At 43.9% G+C, this 21,704-nt stretch overlaps 2 protein-coding genes and 1 non-coding gene across 4 annotated transcripts in view; all 3 read right to left on the reverse strand.

Moving 5' to 3' along the window:
- Positions 1-1,271: 1,271 nt before the first annotated feature.
- Positions 1,272-3,316, reverse strand: adra2a.L (adrenoceptor alpha 2A L homeolog). Its single transcript, XM_018224960.2, has one exon. The coding sequence runs from the start codon at positions 2,866-2,868 to the stop codon at positions 1,507-1,509; it is 1,362 nt and encodes a 453-aa protein (XP_018080449.1). The 5' UTR covers positions 2,869-3,316; the 3' UTR covers positions 1,272-1,506.
- Positions 3,317-9,860: 6,544 nt separating this feature from the next.
- The window catches only part of shoc2.L (SHOC2 leucine-rich repeat scaffold protein L homeolog), a 19,996-nt gene continuing 8,152 nt past the window's right edge, over positions 9,861-21,704 (reverse strand). For both annotated transcript variants that reach the window (XM_041570098.1, XM_041570099.1), the window contains exons 3-9: positions 20,105-20,242; positions 17,084-17,214; positions 14,673-14,861; positions 13,779-13,901; positions 13,459-13,596; positions 13,124-13,241; positions 9,861-11,740 (exon numbers count right to left, since the gene is read on the reverse strand). In XM_041570098.1, coding sequence (XP_041426032.1) covers positions 11,532-11,740; positions 13,124-13,241; positions 13,459-13,596; positions 13,779-13,901; positions 14,673-14,861; positions 17,084-17,214; positions 20,105-20,242 — 1,046 coding nt within the window. In that variant the 3' untranslated portion in view covers positions 9,861-11,531. The remainder of the gene's footprint in view (positions 11,741-13,123; positions 13,242-13,458; positions 13,597-13,778; positions 13,902-14,672; positions 14,862-17,083; positions 17,215-20,104; positions 20,243-21,704) is intronic.
- Positions 16,554-16,635, reverse strand: LOC121395866. The gene has a single exon (XR_005962745.1). It is a non-coding gene; the product is annotated as a small nucleolar RNA U6-53/MBII-28 (small nucleolar RNA).

Raw genomic sequence — 21,704 nt, forward strand, 5'->3', positions numbered from 1 at the left:
CACCCAGTATATCTCGGAGTTATACACCTGTATTGATTGGCACCCAGTATATCTCGGAGTTATACACCTGTATTGATTGGCACCCAGTATATCTCAGACTTATACACTGTGTTAATATGTGCCCAGTAATATGTGTGGCCAGTACCAGGGCCAAATCCTTATTGCTCACATGTGCTTGCTTGGCAGTTGGTCTATGCAAGCAGGTATAGTAGGGTTAATAACTGTGCCCCTTCACTCTGCGACGCTGTACAACATTAACCCATTCTGTGCCGTATCATTTAGAAACATTGACCTGTTCACTGCTGGGACCCGCTGTTACTTCCTGGTCTTTTTGATCTGTGACCCTGTACAGCAACAGTAACCCATTCAGAGCTGGAACCCACTGCCACAGCATTGTCCACTTCCTCAGCATTGGTGCCCAGCAACATTAACCTGTTCATTACTGAATTCTAGAGTCAAGCCATTGCCCTCTTCCCCTGTATAGCTATGCAAAAAACATTAACCTGTTCATTGCTGTATCCTAGACACAGCAAGTGTTGTCCCTTTCATCATGGGAAAAGCATTAACCTTTTCATTGCAGAATTTAAGTATCAAAGAATTGTTCACCTCTGAATACCTGTGCAAAACATTAACCCAGTCATTGCCGTATTACAGTATCGTCCTTTTTATCTGCAACCCATACAGAAAACGATCACCTTCATTGCAGGATTCTAGTATCACAGAATTGTTCTTCGCCTCTGTATCTCTGTACTAAACATTAACCTATTCTGTGCTGTATCCTAGTATCCCAACATTGTGCCCTGTTCAGACTAAAACTCAATGTTATGTATTTGTACCTTCTCTCTGCGTCCCTGTGCAGCAATATTAACCCATTAAGTGATGGAACCTATCGCAACTACCTTGGCCCTCCACCCTTCTACAGCAATATTAACCTGTTTAATGCTGGAACCTAGTTTCTTTACCCGCATCCCTGTGCAACCTGTTTATTAACCTTATCAGTGCTGGAAGCAGCAGCACAGTGATTCCTCCAGGATTAGAGGGAGTTAAACACGTTACTGCGTGGAGCTTTAAAAGAGGAGAGAATTACAGCTTCCAGCAGAGATAAGAGAATAGGGACGGCAAAAACAGGAGGAACTGAGAGTATCTCTATGGAAATCAGCCCTCCAGCTTTCAATGAAATGGATCTCAGAGCTGTGCTATTTCCTACAATCAATAGGCCAGTTCTTTTTATAGGAAACTCTGTGAACTATACAAATAATAATACAGAATGAGACTTTTGTATTAAAATATATTTCAGCATTCATATTGTTTGTTAAAGGTGAGTGCCTTACAAAATGAAGACAGACAGGTCAATGCAAAGATGCAACAGTTTGTTAGTCAGCTATGATACAAGCCCCCCCAGATACTGTCCCTTATCGGGTTTAAAAACAAGTCTGTTTCATGAATGAGATGGGGGGTTGAGGTCGGTTTCGAGTCTGTAAGATCCATTCGGAAAGGGAATGGCCATCACACAATCCGTTTGCGCTCCCCCTTGCACAGAATCTTTTTGAAGGCTCTCCTAAAGTCTTGGTTGAAGATGGTGTAAATGACGGGGTTCAGGGAGCTGTTGCAGTAACCGAACCAAAAGAAGAATTTGAAGAGGGCGACGGGGACGTAGCAGCTCTCACACACAGCAGTGAGGGTGTAGGTGAAGAAGAAGGGGAACCAGCAGATGACAAACACCCCAATAACCACAGCCAGGACAAAGGTGAACCTCTTCTCTCGGTTCTGCCTCCCTTTCCACCTGGACACTTTGAGGTTCCTCTCTTCTTCCCTCCTAGGGATACTGTCCCCTGGTTTGATCTGGCTCAGCTTGGTTTTGCCCTTCCCTCTTGAAAGCTTGTCCTGTTTTTTCTTGGCTGGATACGGATTGTCCTCCTGGTGCTCAGAAGAAGAGGAATCATCCATGTCAACCCCATTGGCCTCCGCCTCTTTCCCATGGTCTCCCCCAGACCCCCCAGCTTTTTCCCCATTTAATTTAACAGGTAAGTCTTTGTCGGTCAAGCCGTTGTGCTGTTTTGCCTCTACGTCGGCCGCGTTGTTCCTCTTGCCGGGTGGGATCCTGGTCCTGCTCTTGGCAATCTGGTAGATACGGATGTAGACCAGGACCATGATGAGACAAGGGGCGAAGAAGGAGCCAATGCTGGAGTAGATAATGTACCACTTTTCATCATTGATTTTGCAGATGGGCATCTCCACTTTGCCACTTTCCTTCTCGATGGTTATGAGCGGTGGGAAGGAGATGACGGCAGCGATGACCCAGACGATGAAGATGATGCACTTGATCCTACGAGGGGTGCGTTTGAGGTTGTACTCTATGGCTTGGGTGATGGACCAATAACGGTCCAAGCTGATGGCGCACAGGTGAACTATGGAAGAGGTGCAGAAAAGTACGTCCAACGCCAGGTAGATCTCACACCAAACCTTCCCAAAGTACCAGTAGCCCATCACCTCATTGGATAAAGAGAATGGGATGACCAGGGTGGCCACCAGGATGTCTGCTGAAGCCAACGAGACCAGGAACAGGTTCTGGGGGGCTTTTAGGGCTCTGCTGGTGAACACGGCGATAATAACCAGGACGTTCCCAAAGACAGTGAAAAGCATGAGCAGGGCCACCAGGGTGATGAGGGCCATGGTGACCTCCAAGGAGTAAGGGGGTCCTCCTTCCCAGGTGCCATTGCCATTAGTGAGGGTGCTGTTGCTGCAGTTCTCCAGGCACTCCATGGGGGACAGTCCCCCCCTTATCTCTGTGGGGTTCTCAAAGTTAATCATGAAATTCTGGGGTGTCAGGATCTCTGATTCGCTGGTTTGGATCATGGGGTTCGGCATTAAACCCAAACTGTGGGCTCGGGGCAGTGAGGGGACCCCATGTCTTTAGTGAATTTCCCCCAAATTAACACAAATTCACAGTCCCGGTGACCCGAGTTACAATCAAGTCCAAATCCTCATTCAGGAGTCGCGCGACACAATCGCAGGTCTGGGCTGAGTTGGCAGCAAATATAAAGTTTACACTGATCGTTCCCGGACTCGTATCTTGTTCCCAAGGATTCAGCTGTCGGTACCGGGAGACATTTGTCTGTAGTTCTGCTGGATCCGATTTACTCTCGGTGTGTACGAAACTGACATCCGGAGCCGCCGATCTTCCCACCGAGAGACGAAAGAGAATTTGCTTCTGTTTGTTCCGCTCCCCGCGCTCCGCTCCTTTTATATCCGCGCAACGACCGCACCGCGCAGCCAACGCCTCCCCCACGTGGTCACAAACCAGCGCTGCAGCCAGAGCTCAATCCCCGACCCCAACCCTCCCTATACAGCGAATAACAGCCTGAAAACTCCAGATAGACAAATAATAACAGCCTAAAACCTCCATACACACTCCAGTACACTATAATCTCCCTGTACAACGTCATACCAGCCTGTGACCTCACAATACAGATACCGAGCTTCTGTATTAATACCGCAATGTACCAGAACAACATGAAGCCTCACTTAATATATAATATAAATCAGCTCTTCCCTTATACTCACATTCCACTCCCCCAACCCACTCCCACTTTCTACTGCTCCCCCTCACTTGCACTTCTCTTTATTTCTCTTTCTATAATTTATTTCCTTCTCTCTCCTTCTGTCTCTCATCCCCTCTCCTTTCCTTTTCTCCCCCAACTGTTTGGCCTTACTCTCCCCCATCCTCCCTCTTCTCTCCCCTTCTATATTTCTCCTCTCCCCCATTTGTCTCTCTACTCCCTAACCCCCTTTCCCTTCTCTCCTTCTGTCTCTCATCCCTTCTCCTTTCCTTTTCTCCCCCAACTGTTTGGCCTTACTCTCCCCCATCCTCCCTCTTCTCTCCCCTTCTATATTTCTCCTCTCCCCCATTTGTCTCTCTACTCCCTAACCCCCCTTTCCCTTCTCTCCTTCTGTCTCTCATCCCCTCTCCTTTCCTTTTCTCCCCCAACTGTTTGGCCTTACTCTCCCCCATCCTCCCTCTTCTCTCCCCTTCTATATTTCTCCTCTCCCCCATTTGTCTCTCTACTCCCTAACCCCCTTTCCCTTCTCTCCTTCTGTCTCTCATCTCCTTTCCTTTTCTCCCCCAACTGTTTGGCCTTACTCTCCCCCATCCTCCCACTTCTCTCCCCTTCTATATTTCTCCTCTCCGCCATTTGTCTCTCTACTCCCTAACCCCCTTTCCCTTCTCTCCTTCTGTCTCTCATCTCCTTTCCTTTTCTCCCCCAACTGTTTGGCCTTACTCTCCCCCATCCTCCCTCTTCTCTCCCCTTCTATATTTCTCCTCTCCGCCATTTGTCTCTCTACTCCCGAACCCCCTTTCCATTCTCTCCTTCTGTCTCTCATCCCCTCTCCTTTCCTTTTCTCCCCCAAGGGAGGTGGAGAAAACACAATGACTAGTTATAGGCAGCGCTACCTGTAATGCATTTGTCGCATTTCTTGCACCTTTGTGGCACCTTTTTGCTTGAGGGAAATCATTCACCTGCAGATAAACAACAACAGATATTGCCATTGTGTCACATGACTTCCCTAATTCTGCTCTTATGTTCCTCTCGTGCCTTTTGTTCTCTCAGTCCTGCCTCCATACCTCCCAATATTTTGGAAGCAAAAAGAGGGACAAAAGTTTTTTTGCACATAGCGCAGCAAAATTTTTGACCACGCCCCTTTCGGTGGCCACACCCCCTAATTACCATGTTTGTTTTACAAAATTTGGCAGGTTATGAAAGTTTGAAAATATTTCTCCTTATCTAAACTGTGTTTTTGTGTCTCAAAATTGTTACAAAGTATCTTATTTGCACCTGTTAGCTGTTCTGGGCTCTCTGCTAAAAGCCAATTAAGTGAGAAACTTTGTTTCTTTTTCTGGCTGTTCAGTGCAGAGAAAAGAGGGACTTTCCAGTACAAATGAGGGACTGCGGGTTGAGCTGTCAAAAGAGGGACTGTCCCTCCGAAAAAGGGACAGTTGGGAGGTTTGCTGCCTCTACTCCATTCCTCTTTTTACTTCACATTCCCTCTGTCTCTTTATTTGCCTTTTCACCATCACCTTTACATTCACTTTTCTCTTCTCATTTCCCCTCTCCTCATGGACTTTCAGTTCTGTTTCTTTACAAACCCCCATGTTGGTGCCTCCCCCATATTTGTGCTCTTGTGGGGAAAGAGGAAGAGGAAATACAAAATCCAGGAGTAAAGAAATAAATGTACTTGGTGCTGACCTTGTCCTGCCACAAATAACCTGGAACAGGAACTACTTTGCTTTTTACCTTCACAGTGTAAAGTCCCGCCCTGCTGCTAGGGGATTGGCTACGCTACAGGAAGTGTCACATTTCTTCCTCCAAGCCCAGCCAATCCCCTTGTGGCAAAACCGGGACTTACAACTTGAGAGGAAAAGATGTTTCTTATTCTTTTATTGTCAGTTGTGTTTGGGCAGAGCCTTCATGTAAATCCTCCTCTGGTTGTGAAGGTGCTGCTGCTGTTGTTCCCAGGCTGAGACTTGTAGGAGGGTAAGTTATAGCTTTGCCCCATGACACACACTATAAACAATTAGTCACTGGATAGAAAACATTTATACACAAGTGACAGTCACTCTCTAATGGTTACACACTGGATTCAACTGGCACATGAGGGGGAGTGGCACAGTGAGTGGGAGTGGCACATGAGGGGGAGTGGCACATGAGGGGAGCGGCACAGTTGATTCACTTGCTTCTAATGATAAACTTATGTAGATTACTACTTTGTTGTCATGAGGAGGGTCAATGACAGTGACTGACAAGCTCAGCAGCCAATGGCAGCCCAGACAGAAGCTGATTTATCCTGTAGGTTGAGTGGGTGACACAGAGTGAGTGACAGGTGCCGCAGCCTCACAGATTTACAGCAGAAGAAACAATCTGATTATTCCTAGAGGGTTTCTTACCTCCCAACATTTTGGAAGTAAAAAGAGGGACAAAAATATTTTTCACACGTAGAACAGCAAAATGTTTTGACCACGCCCCTTTCTGTGGCCACACCCCCTAATTACCATGTTCATTTTACAAAATTTGGCAGGTTATGAAAGTTTGGAAATATTTCTCCTTATCTAAACTGTTTTTTTTGTGTCTCAAAATTGTTACAAAGTATCTTAGTTGCACCTGTTAGCTGTTCTGGGCTCTCTGCTAAAAGCCAATTAAGTGAGAAACTTTGTTTCTTTTTCTGGCTGTTCAGTGCAGAGAAAAGAGGGACTTTCCAGTACAAATGAGGGACTGCAGGTTGAGCTGTCAAAAGAGGGACTGTCCCTCCGAAAAAGGTACAGTTGGGAGGTTTGGTGCTGGGGATTCACTAGACTCTGGATCAGCACCATGGACAGAACAATAAACTAGTGACACCTACTGGCCAGTCCTGTTCCTGCAACTCTTCCCATTATTGCAGGTAACGGCACAAGACCCTGACATTTGCTTCTTATACACAGAATTGTGTACAGTGAGTGTCTGTCTCCCCTTTATATTCACAACTCACAGTGAGTGGCACTTACACAACCAGCACACACAGTGTCATCCCACCCAGACACAGGGGAAGGTGAGTGCTAAATACAGAATGAATAACTGCAGGTGAATCTTTCTCCGACTGAGGAAGAAATATATAAAAAATTAAAAATAAATACGTCTAATTATGTTTTTTCCCATAGAGGGGACCAAAGAGAATTACACAAAGAAGATCTCACCATCAGCATAGGAAGGGGTTCTTTACTGTAAGGACAGTCAGATTATGGGATTCCCTACCAAGAGAGGGGAATGAGTGATTCATTGGTGGGGAGGAAAGGAGATCTCACCATCAGCATAGGAAGGGGTTCTTTACTGTAAGGGCAGTCAGGTTATGGGATTCCCTACCAAGAGAGGGGAATGAGTGATTCATTGGTGGGGAGGAAAGGAGATCTCACCATCAGCATAGGAAGGGGTTCTTTACTGTAAGGGCAGTCAGGTTATGGGATTCCCTACCAAGAGAGGGGAATGAGTGATTCATTGGTGGGGAGGAAAGGAGATCTCACCATCAGCATAGGAAGGGGTTCTTTACTGTAAGGACAGTCAGGTTATGGGATTCCCTACCAAGAGAGGGGGAATGAGTGATTCATTGGTGGGGAGGAAAGGAGATCTCACCATCAGCATAGGAAGGGGTTCTTTACTGTAAGGACAGTCAGGTTATGGGATTCCCTACCAAGAGAGGGGGAATGAGTGATTCATTGGTGGGGAGGAAAGGAGATCTCACCATCAGCATAGGAAGGGGTTCTTTACTGTAAGGACAGTCAGGTTATGGGATTCCCTACCAAGAGAGGGGGAATGAGTGATTCATTGGTGGGGAGGAAAGGAGATCTCACCATTGGAATCTCTCAATGCAATGTCATCCGCTACCAGGTGATTCTCTCAGCTCTGGGCCAGTAATTAGCACGTGGGTCCGGGTGAAATGAAAGGCTCGTTATGTGGAACAGGAAGTGCAGACTGTGCCCCACTGTAATTATTACAATTGCCCCCATTCAGGGTTACAGGGAATTTAATCAGGGGAAGACACAGGGGGTAATTAGCATGTTCCTTCCAACTTGTAATTACTGAATTTTATTTCTCTGATCCAAAAGTCCCTGATTTCATATAAAGAATTTGCTTTTGTCTTTGTTTTGTCATTTTAATTATCACTTTCTCCCATGGGGGGAAATTCATTAACGATCAGACATTTCCTTATTGTGTTGTCTGTTATTTGTACCTATGGGAGAACTCGGAGTCTCTCTCCTGCCAAACGATTCTGTGTATAACACGACTTGCTTATTCTTATTGTATTAAAGAGATAATGTACCCCCTACTGTAAATGATAAGGATATTAGAAGTCTCTGAGGGGTTGTTCTGTGACCATATAAAGACACAAGGCTGCAGGCTGAGTTATACAGGGAACTCTGAGTATCACTCATGTATTATAAGGGATAATGTACCCCCTACTGTAAATGATAAGGATATTAGAAGTCACTGAGGGGTTGTTCTGTGACCATATAAAGGCACAAGGCTGCAGGCTCAGGGCAGTTTGAGTGGGGTCTTTATAATTAGCTCCTAAAAAGAGGCTGAACCTGACCCCATTGACTCATTCAAGGGCCGGGCCTCAGTCAGAGCTGATGGATCAGAACCAGAAGTAGGAATGTGAGAAGAAAGGACACGGGGCACAGTTTGACAATGTGTTTAATGTGATATTTGCTGACACTGATATTTACAATGATCCAGAGGAAACCAAAAAGTGCAACGTCTGCCCAAAAAAAAAAAAAAAAAAAAGAATATCCAATATGAGAATGAATTTCCCAGGATGCATCAGTGTGCCTGGAGGCTGCACAAACTGCACCACAGCAGCTCCTACAAGGCCATTTCTAAAACCGTGGCTCCTCGGGGGCGGGACTTCTCATTTTGTTTCTTAAAAAAAAAATGTATTTATAGATATATATATTATATACACAGACAAGCGGCGAGTGTTTTATTGCAACATTAATAGAACGCACTGCTCCGGATGCAGAATGGCGGCAAGATTAAAGGGACAGAGCCCCGGGGAGAAGGGGGGTCAGACAATGACATAATTAGGGCTCAATGTGCAAATTAGATGCAGCACAAACCGTTTTTTCTTTTACAGTTTACAAAAAAATTGACATTTTTGAAGACATTTACAGTGTTTGTTCCTGTGGAATCTCCGGTTAGAGGGAGGGAAATCATTCCATGACGATGGAAACCAATCATCTGCCAATATCAAGAGTGTGGGCGTGGCCTCACATAACAAGGGGAGTGGCATAGGAATAGATTCAGCGCTGCAGCTTTATATATAAAAGGCACAACATCAAGGACTGCAGGGAGGAGTTAAATCCGTGTGGGGCTGCAGCAGAACCCGGGGGCCCGAGAGGGTCGGCATCGCTCAGACAGGACCAATAATATACATTCAGGATCACTGGCATCACCCCCACCCACCTGCCGCTCTCAGGAACAAAGAGACAAACTGCAATTTAATAAAATGATACAGAATCTACTGGCGTCTTTAAAGGGAAAATACACACAAGTCATTTCTGCCCCGACCCAAGGACGTTAGACTGGTTGGGATTTACTGTAGAATAAACCCTTTCATATTTATAATCTACCCCTTTCATATTTATAATATACCATTTCATATGGTTTCAGGTTCTTGTATTGCCCCCGTCCCTAGTGGCAGTTGCCAACAGAAGTGGAAAAGTAGATTTAAAGGGGGTTGTTGACCTTTAAATTAACTGTCAGTATGATGTAGAGAGGGATAATTTGCAATTGGTTTTCACTTTTTATTATTTGTGGTGTTTGACTTATTTAGCTTTTTATTCAGCAGCTCTCCAGTTTGCAATTTCAGCAGCTACCTGGTTGCTAGGGTCTTGTTTACTTTAGCAACCATGCAGTGGTTTGAATAAGAGACTGGAATATGAATAGGAGAGGCCTGAATAGAAAGATGAGTAATAAAAAGTAGCAATAACAATACATTTGTAGCCTTACAGAGCATTTGTTTTTTAGATGGGGTCAGTGACCCCCAGTTTGAAAGCTGGAAAGAGTCAGAAGAAGGGAAATAATTAAAAAACTATAGAAAATGAAGGTCAATTTAAAAGTTGCTTCGAATTAGCCATTCTGTAAACTACTAAAAGTTAACTTAAAGGCGAACCTGCCCTTTAATGCCAGTGGGAAGGGCAAAGTCGCTCATTAAACAGACGAGTTATTTCTCATTCCGGCCAGTACAAGTGGTTTCACTGGTGGGATCAGCTCTGCGCAGGCAGCCATCTTTATTCTGCTGTATAAAAGCCCCGCCCAGTCCAGGAATTACACTACTACTAAGAAACAGCACCGATTTCTGTTTAAAGGACAAGTAAAAGAAAACCCAATTCTAGGCAACTTTCCCCATACACATTCTTTTAAAAACCATAGAAAATGTGTAATGAATGTCTATGGGGAAGTTGCTTAGAATTGTGATTTCTTTCTGATTAGGCAAAAAAATGGGGTTGACTTATCCTTTAAAAAGCAGCTAAAATCCATCAAATCCTCACGGTGCTGAAATATGTTTCAATGTGGGATTGGGGGGTACAGAGACGAGGCTGATTGTATTTGGCCTGGGTAAGAATTGGGGTGAACTGTTATTTGTTCCCTAGAAATTGTGGTATAACTGGGGTACACAGCAGACCCCTTGAGCACAGAGGGGGGCCTGACCTGCATTCTACTCCCCCCCCCTGCACCCTGAAAATCCAGATCTGAATATACTATAGACAGGCACGATCACTATGGCAACACAGGAGGGTCCAATGCTCAGCTCCATGTGCACCAACAGCAAGTACATCGCAGCAATGCTACAGTTCAGCCACAGTGCAGCATGCCATAAAGCAAAACCCTATACATTTAATGAGCAGGGCAACTGGAACAACTGTCGGTTTTGGCCAGAGACACAAGTGAGACATGGCACCAGCACAGGCAGAGAGACGGGTCAGTTTGTTGGCACGGAAACCACACAAAACATCACAGGTCTGGGAGAGCAGTGGTGAGGGAATTGCTTTACAGCATTGCTGCAAGTATCTCCTGCTTTAGGAGCAACTACCCAGCAAACAACAACAGCTGCAACATGAAGCTACACAGGATAAGTGCCAGTCAATAATGTCACGCCAATCAGTCTGAGGGGCCACAATGGGTTGTAGGGGCCACAAACAGAATCAATCAATCAATCAATTAAAATTTAGTGTCCAGTGGCAGCAAATAACCAGAAATACTGTGTATGATTTGTACTGCCCACGACATCAATATCCAGTCTGGACCCCCAGCTTAGATCAAACTACAACTCCCAGCAGTCCCAAACACACACACACAGTGGTTTCACAGCAGCTCAGGACTGAACTCTCCCCACGAGCCGGCCCCATGGATTTCGGATCAGTCCTGCCATTACATACAAGTCCAGAAACTCTCCCACTAAGCTGACAATTCATTGGCTTGTCAAACAGGAAGTATAAATGTGTAATTAAAACTGAGCAAATCCAGTGGCAGGAACACAGTGATTCACCCAGAGTGGAAATAATAGATAAACATTAAACAAACAAAAAAAACAAGTTAAAGAAGATTTGGGCAAAATCTGGGGGGGGGGGAGCAGATCCGGATAACTGGCGAGAGAGCGGCACAGAAATACGTTGGCAAATGTTCGGAACTGAACTGACATTTCATTATACACGAACCAAACTGTGACCCAGTTACGCACCACATTCAGCAAAAATTATTTAAAAAAAAAAAAAAAAGAATTTTGTACGTAATAAAAAAAATCTAAATGGCTATGATTCCTCTATGAGCAAAAACACATAATGTAATAAATCTGCCTTTTCCTTACGTATATATATATATATATATATTAGTGATGTAGCCGCACCCCGGGGGAGGGGACAAGCACATATATAATATATAATATATAACACAAGGGGGTGCTCTTTGTACAGTGTATGGGAAGGGGGGGTGGGATCAGACCAATCAGACCATGGCACGATAAGGACCTTGCATCTTTAAGAACTGAATGATGAACGACGGGCCCCCCGCCACAATCTGGGGGGGAAGGTGGCTGAGCGGACAGTTCTCAATACTCATGATGGACAGTTTGCTGCACAGAGCGAGCTCAAAGGGGAGGCCATGTAAATTGGGGTTATCGTTCAGATACAGCTCCTCCAAATTCTCCAGTGTACCTGCAGGAAAGGGAACAACATTATCTTTTATACATATTTACCTTTCACTTATATTGATCTACATACAACTATAAACCAAGCACACTCCTTTATGGCACAGATCCTAATGGAAGCAGCAGTCCTGTCCTGCTTTATGGCAGCTGAGATTCTAGCTATCTGTATAACAGAACATTCTGTCCCAGTGGCTGCACAGATCCTATCTGATCCCCATTGTAAGCAGCAGTCCTGTCCTGCTTTATGGCAGCTGAGATTCTAACTATCTGTATAACAGAACATTCTGTCCCAGTGGCTGCACAGATCCTATCTGATCCCCATTGTAAGCAGCAGTCCTGTCCTGCTTTATGGCAGCTGAGATTCTAACTATCTGTATAACAGAACATTCTGTCCCAGTGGCTGCACAGATCCTATCTGATCCCCATTGTAAGCAGCAGTCCTGTCCTGCTTTATGGCAGCTGAGATTCTAGCTATCTGTATAACAGAGCATTCTGTCCCAGTGGCTGCACAGATCCTATCTGATCCCCATTATAAGCAGCAGTCCTGTCCTGCTTTATGGCAGCTGAGATTCTAGCTATCTCTATAACAGAACATTCTGTCCCAGTGGCTGCACAGATCCTATCTGATCCCCATTGTAAGCAACAGTCCTGTCCTGCTTTATGGCAGCTGAGATTCTAGCTATCTCTATAACAGAACATTCTGTCCCAGTGGCTGCACAGATCCTATCTGATCCCCATTGTAAGCAGCAGTCCTGTCCTGCTTTATGGCAGCTGAGATTCTAGCTATCTGTATAACAGAGCATTCTGTCCCAGTGGCTGCACAGATCCTATCTGATCCCCATTGTAAGCAGCAGTCCTGTCCTGCTTTATGGCAGCTGAGATTCTAGCTATCTGTAAAACAGAACATTCTGTCCCAGTGGCTGCACAGATCCTATCTGATCCCCATTGTAAGCAGCAGTCCTGTCCTGCTTTATGGCAGCTGAGATTCTAGCTATCTGTATAACAGAACATTCTGTCCCAGTGGCTGCACAGATCTTATCTGATCCCCATTGTAAGCAGCAGTCCTGTCCTGCTTTATGGCAGCTGAGATTCTAGCTATCTGTATAACAGAGCATTCTGTCCCAGTGGCTGCACAGATCCTATCTGATCCCCATTGTAAGCAGCAGTCCTGTCCTGCTTTATGGCAGCTGAGATTCTAGCTATCTGTATAACAGAACATTCTGTCCCAGTGGCTGCACAGATCCTATCTGATCCCCATTGTAAGCAGCAGTCCTGTCCTGCTTTATGGCAGCTGAGATTCTAGCTATCTGTATAACAGAACATTCTGTCCCAGTGGCTGCACAGATCCTATCTGATCCCCATTGTCACGGGGAATAAAAGGGATACCCACCTATTTCTTCTGGAAGATGGGTGAGGAGGTTCTCCCCAAGACCAAGGTGCGTGAGATTGGTGAGGTGCCCGATTCCTCTGGGTAACGTGGTTAACTGGTTATTAGTGAGGACCAATTTCTTTGCGTAAAAGAATAAAAAAGAAAAGAGGATTTAGTGACTAACGGAACCAACTGAGCAGCCAATCCAATGCCAATGCCTGGGTATGGGAGCCATAATGGGCAAAGGGCAGGAGGGTTCACATTCTGAAATTGCCCCTCGGAATTGCATTGGGAGTTAATGTTAGTGGCCAATGGTCTGATTCTAAAGCATAAAGTCTTCTCCATCCCTGTGGTACCTGCAGATCTTTGAGATAAGCAATTTCATTAGGCAGCGACTCCAGCTTGTTCTCTTCCAGGTCCAATTCTCTCAGCTTGCGCAGGTTCCCAATCCCATGCGGGAGCTTCTTCAGGAGGTTGTTGGAGAGAATGAGAACCTGGATATAATGACAAAGAAGAGAAGATAATTGGCTGATTCCATTAATGAGTTTTTTCCCCTGAGGAGCAGCCCATAGTATAGTAAAGTCTAACACAAACTAACTGGCTCACATTTTTACTCAAGACAATGGTTATTTAGGGGAGCTGAATGGCACCCCCTCCTCCAGGGTCCCAGACTTACCTCTATGGAGACAAGGCCAGATACATCCTCAGGAATCTTCGTTAACTGATTGGTAGCCAGATTTAATTCCACCATACTCGTCCAGGTTCCAAAATCCAGAGGAAGAGAAGTCAGCTGATTGTCCTGAAAACGGAATAGTAAATGGTGAGAATAATGAGGTCGTTGTAAAAATGAAAAACATTCTTTATGCTCCTTGTATCCATTCTGTTACAGCGGGTTCCCTGTATAACTCAGCCTGCAGCCTTGTGCCTTTATATGGTCACAGAACAACCCCTCAGTGACTTCTAATATCCTTATCATTTACAGTAGGGGGTACATTATCCCTTATAATACATGAGTGATACTCAGAGTTCCCTGTATAACTCAGCCTGCAGCCTTGTGCCTTTATATGGTCACAGAACAACCCCTCAGTGACTTCTAATATCCTTATCATTTACAGTAGGGGGTACATTATCCCTTATAATACATGAGTGATACTCAGAGTTCCCTGTATAACTCAGCCTGCAGCCCTGTGTCTTTATATGGTCACAGAACAACCCCTCAGGGACTTCTAATATCCTTATCATTTACAGTAGGGGGTACATTATCCCTTATAATACATGAGTGATACTCAGAGTTCCCTGTATAACTCAGCCTGCAGCCTTATGCCTTTATATGGTCACAGAACAACCCCTCAGTGACTTCTAATATCCTTATCATTTACAGTAGGGGGTACATTATCCCTTATAATACATGAGTGATACTCAGAGTTCCCTGTATAACTCAGCCTGCAGCCTTGTGCCTTTATATGGTCACAGAACAACCCCTCAGTGACTTCTAATATCCATATCATTTACAGTAGGGGGTACATTATCCCTTATAATAAATGAATAATGCTATAGCAAGAAGACTCACCTTCATGTTCAGCTTACTCAATACTTTTGCTCTAGAGAAGATTCCAAATGGGATCTTGTTAATGCGATTATGCTCCATGTTGAGGGAGTAAATAGAGGAGAACTGGGAGGGCCCCCCCACTGGGTAGGACTGGAAACAGTTTCGGGCCAGGGTTAAGCTGTTCACTTTCACTAGGCTGGAGAGAAGCCCCTAGGAGGGAAACACACATGGTAGGAATGGGCTCCAGTGTAAGAGAGGATTGATGTATAAACCAATCAGAATGCCTGTACATAAATACATTAATATATATATATACACACACACACACACACACACACACACAACTGCACACAGTGACTGTCAGACGGTAGCCGAGTAATATAATTGTACTCATTGCTCACACTTCTATGTCACACACTAGGGCTACTTTGTGTAGATCACATCATAACTGTGCTGTTTCTCTCCCCTCTTAATCATTTAACTGATTTCCTATGATCAATATCAGTTTTATTTATGTAGAGATAAAATCAATAACTGTTAATTATATTGTAGACTATGTTGCTATGTGTCCGTTGCTATGTGTCCTTTGCTATCGGTCAGTGTTGCAAACTCTATGTTTCGGTTGGCTTGCTTTATGTTTCAGGTTTATTTGCCCTAGAAATAAAGGCTGGAGGCAATAAGGAGAGTCATAAGAAACAGGAGTTTGCTAAACTGACAGTTGTGCAGCTTTGGTTTCATCTGATATAAAAACAGAAATGATCAGATGAGCAGCAAGTTTATTAAACCATCACAGGTAACATTACATGTTGGGTTGCACAGAAATCCAGGATACAGTTCAGGATTCGGCCTTTTTCAGCAGGATTTGGCTGAATTCTTGTGTATGGCGAACTGAATCCTAATTTGCATATGTAAATTAGTGGTGGGAAAGGAAATCATGTGACTTTGTCACAAAACAAGTAAAAAAAAATATTTTTCCCCACCTTTTCCTCCCCTAATTTGCATATGCAAATTACGATTCGGCTTCAGTATTCGGCCGAATCCTTTGTGAAAGATTCGGCTGAAACCCAAAAAGTGGATTCAGTGCATCACTAATTACAGAGTGCGGAGGGTGAGTCCAAAATCCCATCCCCTAAAAACATAACTTTGCACAGAAGTAATAACCTCAGGCACATAAAGGAGAAACGTTTTATCCCACAAATCCTTCTCTTTACAATAAATAGTAATTAGTGCAGCTGCCAATTATGGACCCAAAACTACACAAGAGACCCGGGTGTGTCACATCTGTAGTTATTTCCAACACACGGGAATCAATGGTGCAAAACTCCACATGGCCCCCAATAGTGAAGGTGTGAGAATTTAAAGGGGAGGAGTGAGGAATGAGCCCTTAAAGGGGTGGTTCAGCTTTAAGTTACAGTTTAGTATGTCATAGAATGGTCAATTCTAAGCAACTTTTCAGTTGGTTTTCATAATTTATTTTTTTATAGTTTTACAGCTATTTGCCTTTTTCTTCAGACTCTTTGCAGCTTTAAAATGGGGGTCACTGACCCCTTCTAAAAAAACAAAGCAATGTAAAAACAAATGCTCTGTAAGGCTACAAATGTTTTGTTATTGCTACTTTTTATTCCTCATCTTTCTATTCAGGCTTCTCCTATTCATATTCCAGTCTCTTATTCAAATCAGTGCATGGTTGCTAGGGAAATGTGGACCCTAGCAACAAGATGGCTGAAACTGCAAACTGGAGAGCTGCTGAATAAAAAGCTAAATAAGTCAAAAACCACAAATAAAAAATGAAACCTAATTGTAAATTGTCTCAGAATATCCCTCTCTACATCGTACTAACAGTTAGCTCAAAGACGGTCAACCCCTTTAATAAAGGCCCAGCCTCAGTCAGTTGCTTACACTCAGCCGCAGTCAGCTCTGTGAGCACTCACACTCACACTCGGTGCTACTACGTCAGTATTAGCATGGCAACTCATCACTGGCTGTGCCCACTCGCTCCCCCATCACTAATGATAAATCAGACATCACTGGGATTTGAACCTGGGTCTCTTGTGTCAAAGTCACGTCACTTAACATGTGAGCCAAGCAACTCTCCAGGTCTGAGCCAGATCTTTATACAAAGTAGCCACATTTCCCGTGTCTCTATTATGCCCATTAGTAAAGAGCAGGAGCCTAAATAGACATTTCTCTTGTGTACACATGGACAAACAGGAAGTGTGGCGTTTCTTTATTCATGGCCCGCCTCTTTCTCAATACTTTCCATATGAGGAAGTCACACATCTTACTGGTTTCTTAGGGACCTGATGGTGGCGGGATGTAGGAAAGCTAAAGGGGAACTTGCCATGCTGGAATAGTTGTAAATACATATATTACTTTGTGCAGCTAGCGGGCGCTATTGTACTGAAGCTGCTACAGTGATGCTCAGCTCTTACCTCTGGCAAAGTGGAGATGTTGTTATTTTCCAGATTGAGCTCGTCCAGCTCACTGCACTTGGCTAGGGATCGGGGTACGGCAGACAGTCTGTTATAGCGCAGGCCCAGACGACTCAAGCTGGACAGGTTTCCTGTAGTAAAGAAAGTCGGGGGTTTATATTGCTGCATCAATAGCACATACAGGCACAAATTCACTATGCACATGCGCTATACTGACTAATACAACAGCACCCCCACTGGACAAAGCAGTTACTTCCCAACCAACCCTCTGTCAGACATGGACGCAACACTACAGGCCTTGCACAGCTTTGTGTAAAAAGCCCCAAATGGGCAGTAGACTTCCCCTTTAAAATTGTCCCTTTATGGCAATTACCAAACTGGTGCTGACGATCCTTTCGGTTACCATGGGGAAAAACTAAGGGTATAGCTTATTGTGTGCCCAGAACATTCCTTCTCTGTATATTTGTATTTATACATATGGGAGGAGGAGGTGCCATATTGATTCCCTTAGACAGTACAGTATGAGGGTATAGCTTATTGTGTGCCCAGAACATTCCTTCTCTGTATATTTGTATTTATACATATGGGAGGAGGAGGTGCCATATTGATTCCCTTAGACAGTACAGTATGAGGGTATAGCTTATTGTGTGCCCAGAACATTCCTTCTCTGTATATTTGTATTTATACATATGGGAGGAGGGAGGTGCCATATTGATTCCCTTAGACAGTACAGTATGAGGGTATAGCTTATTGTGTGCCCAGAACATTCCTTCTCTGTATATTTATATTTATACATATGGGAGGAGGAGGTGCCATATTGATTCCCTTAGACAGTACAGTATGAGGGTATAGCTTATTGTGTGCCCAGAACATTCTCGCTCTGTATATACAGATTAGTATCTCCTATGACACAGATAAGAGTTGATTGTGAGCTCATGGGATTAGCAGCAGGTACATATGTGCTGGAGGATCGCTGGGTGGGTCGTTAGTTACAGCACTTGGCAGACAACTGCACTCAGCACTTATTAAATATGAACGAGTCGGCCAGGGAATAGATTAATGGTGTGAAACACTTAAGTCACCAGACGGTGTGAGACATGAAGTAAGACTGAGCCTCCCCGTGGAACTGACATCAGCCTCTATAATTTCAGTGCAGGGAGTTAATCTGCTCGAAATATCTGAGCTGGGAGTTGTGAGAGCTAATGTGTTTCCTGATCTCTATCAAGTCTCTCAGTCAGTGAAACAGAAAATATATATATATATATATATATATATATATATATATATATATATATATATATATATATATATATATATATATATATATATATATATATATATATATATATATATATATATATATATATATATATATATATACACGAGATCCAAAGGTGCACTCCGTTAACTCAGTCGATTCCTGGGTGCCAGCCAAAGTGGGTAAGTATTTGCAGAAAGAAGCGACACTCACAGGTTGTTTTTCAGTGCAGATAAGTTGTGCTTTATTCCACTCAACGTTTCGATCCCTCACAGGGATCTTCGTCAGGAGATTACAAACAAACAGTTTGTTTGTAATCTCCTGACGAAGATCCCTGTGAGGGATCGAAACGTTGAGTGATTATATATATATATATATATATATATATATATATATATATATATATATATATATATATATATATATATATATATATATATATATATATATATATATATATATATATATAGTATATTGCCCCTGCCAGTCAGCTGTCTGTGCCCAATGTTGGGCACTCAGAAATGGCACCCACTTGTTTCCACCACAGCACCCATGTGACCAACAATCTGGGCCCTGAAGGTTCTGCTCCCCTAATTTACAGTTAACAAGCAGTGAATCCCTAAAGTAGCACCCTATGATGTATGATAGGGAGGGGGCTCAGGGGTTTGCACTTGTGTCTGTCAGCGCTGGGGTTTGAACCAAGGCACTATTGTGTGTATGTTTCCCCCAGGTACTTCTGTTCCATCCCGTGCTTCACATAAATACAGACAGGTTAAATGGCTCCTGATATAATTAATCCGATCAGACTGTGATAGGGAACGTAGATTGTAAGATCACTGGGACAGGGACTGATGGGAATGTGATAGGGACTTTAGATTGTAAGATCACTGGGACAGGGACTGATGGGAATGTGATAGGGAACTTAGATTGTAAACTCACTGGGACAGGGACTGATGGGAATGTGATAGGGAACTTAGATTATAAGATCACTGGGACAAGGACTGATGGGAATGGGACCTTAGATTGCAAGCTCACAGGGACAGCAACTGATGGGAATTACATAGTTACATAGTTAAATTGGGTTGAAAAAAGACAAAGTCCATCAAGTTGAACCCCTCCAAATGAAAACCCAGCCCCATACACACACCCCTCCCTACTTTAATCACTGTGATAAATAAAGGATAATGGAATGTATGAAGGTTCTGCTCCCACTGGACATGACACACACAGAACCTATAAAGAAACTGCTATTCTAATAACTTCTGTATTTTACATTCCTTTTTTAAAAAGAGGCTGATGTTCTTCTGCTTAGGAAAGATGTGAGAAAGGTTTCTAATTTTATTCCTAAGCAGAAGAACATCAGCCTCTTTCTTTCTCCTGACAACTTCCTTGACTACTTGCTGGTCAGACTGGTGGGAAACTGACCAGCAGGTGGCGCTGTTGGAACAAAATTCATTCATATTAACAGCACATGTATCCCTTAATATCTTGGAATTAAAAATAAACAATGAATGTAAATGACAAAAGTTCTCATTAATTTTACACTCATTTATTTTAAAGGTTTACTTATACTTTAATGTGGGGACTTGTTGATCCAGAAGGGGGCGCTTTATGGGGATCACTAGTAACTTTTTTCCAAACCACTGATTGTTGTGCAGGGACAGTTCATCAAAGCAGCCTGGAAAGTGGGCGTGTCTTAATTACAGTATTACTTTGGCACCTCCCCTAATTGCCCCTTTAGCAGCACAAATGAATGGCATTACCTATGGTGTCTGGCAGGTCCAGGAGCTCATTGTGCTGCAGGTCGAGGTTGGTGATCTGGGTGCAGTTGCCGATCTCCTTGGGAAGGTGCTCGAGCTGATTGTGAGCCACATCCAGTGTAATCAGGTTACACAACTCCCCTAGAAATGAACAAAGAAATGAAGAAACCACAAGCAACACAATGGTCTGACACAACGGTGCGGTTTCTGAGGCTGGGTGTGTGTCTCTAACACTGCATCTTTGTGCTGCTGCCATTATTATTATTATTATTATTATTCTGCCTTGTATTTACCCAGAGCCAACGATAGAGACACAAACGAGGTAAGGTGGGTTTGTGGGGCACCAGATCATCATAGGAGAGGTATGGGGACCCCCACTCCCTAATAACACTCAGAGAAAAGCTGCTTCTGTGCCTCAGGTCAGAGATTAAATCTTAAGGAAAAAGATGAAGGATTATTTCATGTGTCACTAATAATAATTATCTGTTAATATGTTCCCTATCTGTGTCCATCTGCTGGGAGTGACGTGAGCCCTGGGAATCCCTGAACTACATCACTTCTGTCAGTCTATAAATATAATGTGTCCCCCTTTTATACAGCGGGGTACATGCACACCCCATGGTGACACCCCTTTATTGCTCTGCGTTACTGAACAGCAGAATAAAGGCCAAATACGCAGTGAAACATCCCTTGATTTTAAGTTTTTTCTGTTATTTTCATAATGCATTTGCCTACGTTTTACATCCTAAAAAGGGGGTTCTACTGTACATGTGACAATAATGTATGGAAGGAAGTGGGTGCTAGCGGGAGCAAGACTGACACAACTGACAGCAGAAGGGGAGACATCGTTCTGAGCTTCTCAGGCAGCCGAGAGCTGCAGTAATGACAGATGATAGCATCGTTCCGTCCCTTTAATAAAATTCTAATGGCTCCATAAAAGACAGTGGGGCTCATTTATCAACTCTGGGCACATATGCCTATGGGCAGTTGCCTATAGCAACCAATCAGTGATAGGCTTTTTAAAGCCAGCTGCAATGAAAGCAGCTATTTGATTGGTTGCCATGGGTTACTGCCCATGGGCAAATTTGACGAGTATTGATAAATGATCCCCAGACAGGCAGTGCCATGTGTCACCCAGGGGTGGGCACTGACTGTACCTGTGTAGCCTGAGCACAATGTCGCTGTCCTGCCCCCAGTATAGAGGCTTCTGGGTGCTGCCCCCCTACAAATGAGCAGCTGTAACCCTATGGCAGGGCACAGACAGGTAAGAGACACACACATTGTGTGATTGTGTTATTTTAGAGAGCGCAGGGAACTGGATGTTCCACATAGTTTAGTGGCTGCGGCACCTTAGAGCAAAGAAAACAGACTGGGAGTCTTTCATCAGCTGATCCACAGGCTTAAGCACCCAATGGTCTTATTCACACAGCACCTTCCATTCCTTCAGTCACTGAGGAAGGCCCATGCGCTCCCGAAACGTTGGATCACTTGAAAAGTGTTGTATAGCACCATTGAATACATTTGGGATCACCCCGTTTGCTGCAACCACAGCTATTGCCATTCTTTTCTATTTGGATTCACTACTGGCGTGTCGCTAGGGGAA

The sequence above is a fragment of the Xenopus laevis genome, chromosome 7L (genome assembly GCF_017654675.1).
Source record: "Xenopus laevis strain J_2021 chromosome 7L, Xenopus_laevis_v10.1, whole genome shotgun sequence".
Classification (NCBI taxonomy): Eukaryota; Metazoa; Chordata; class Amphibia; order Anura; family Pipidae; genus Xenopus; species Xenopus laevis.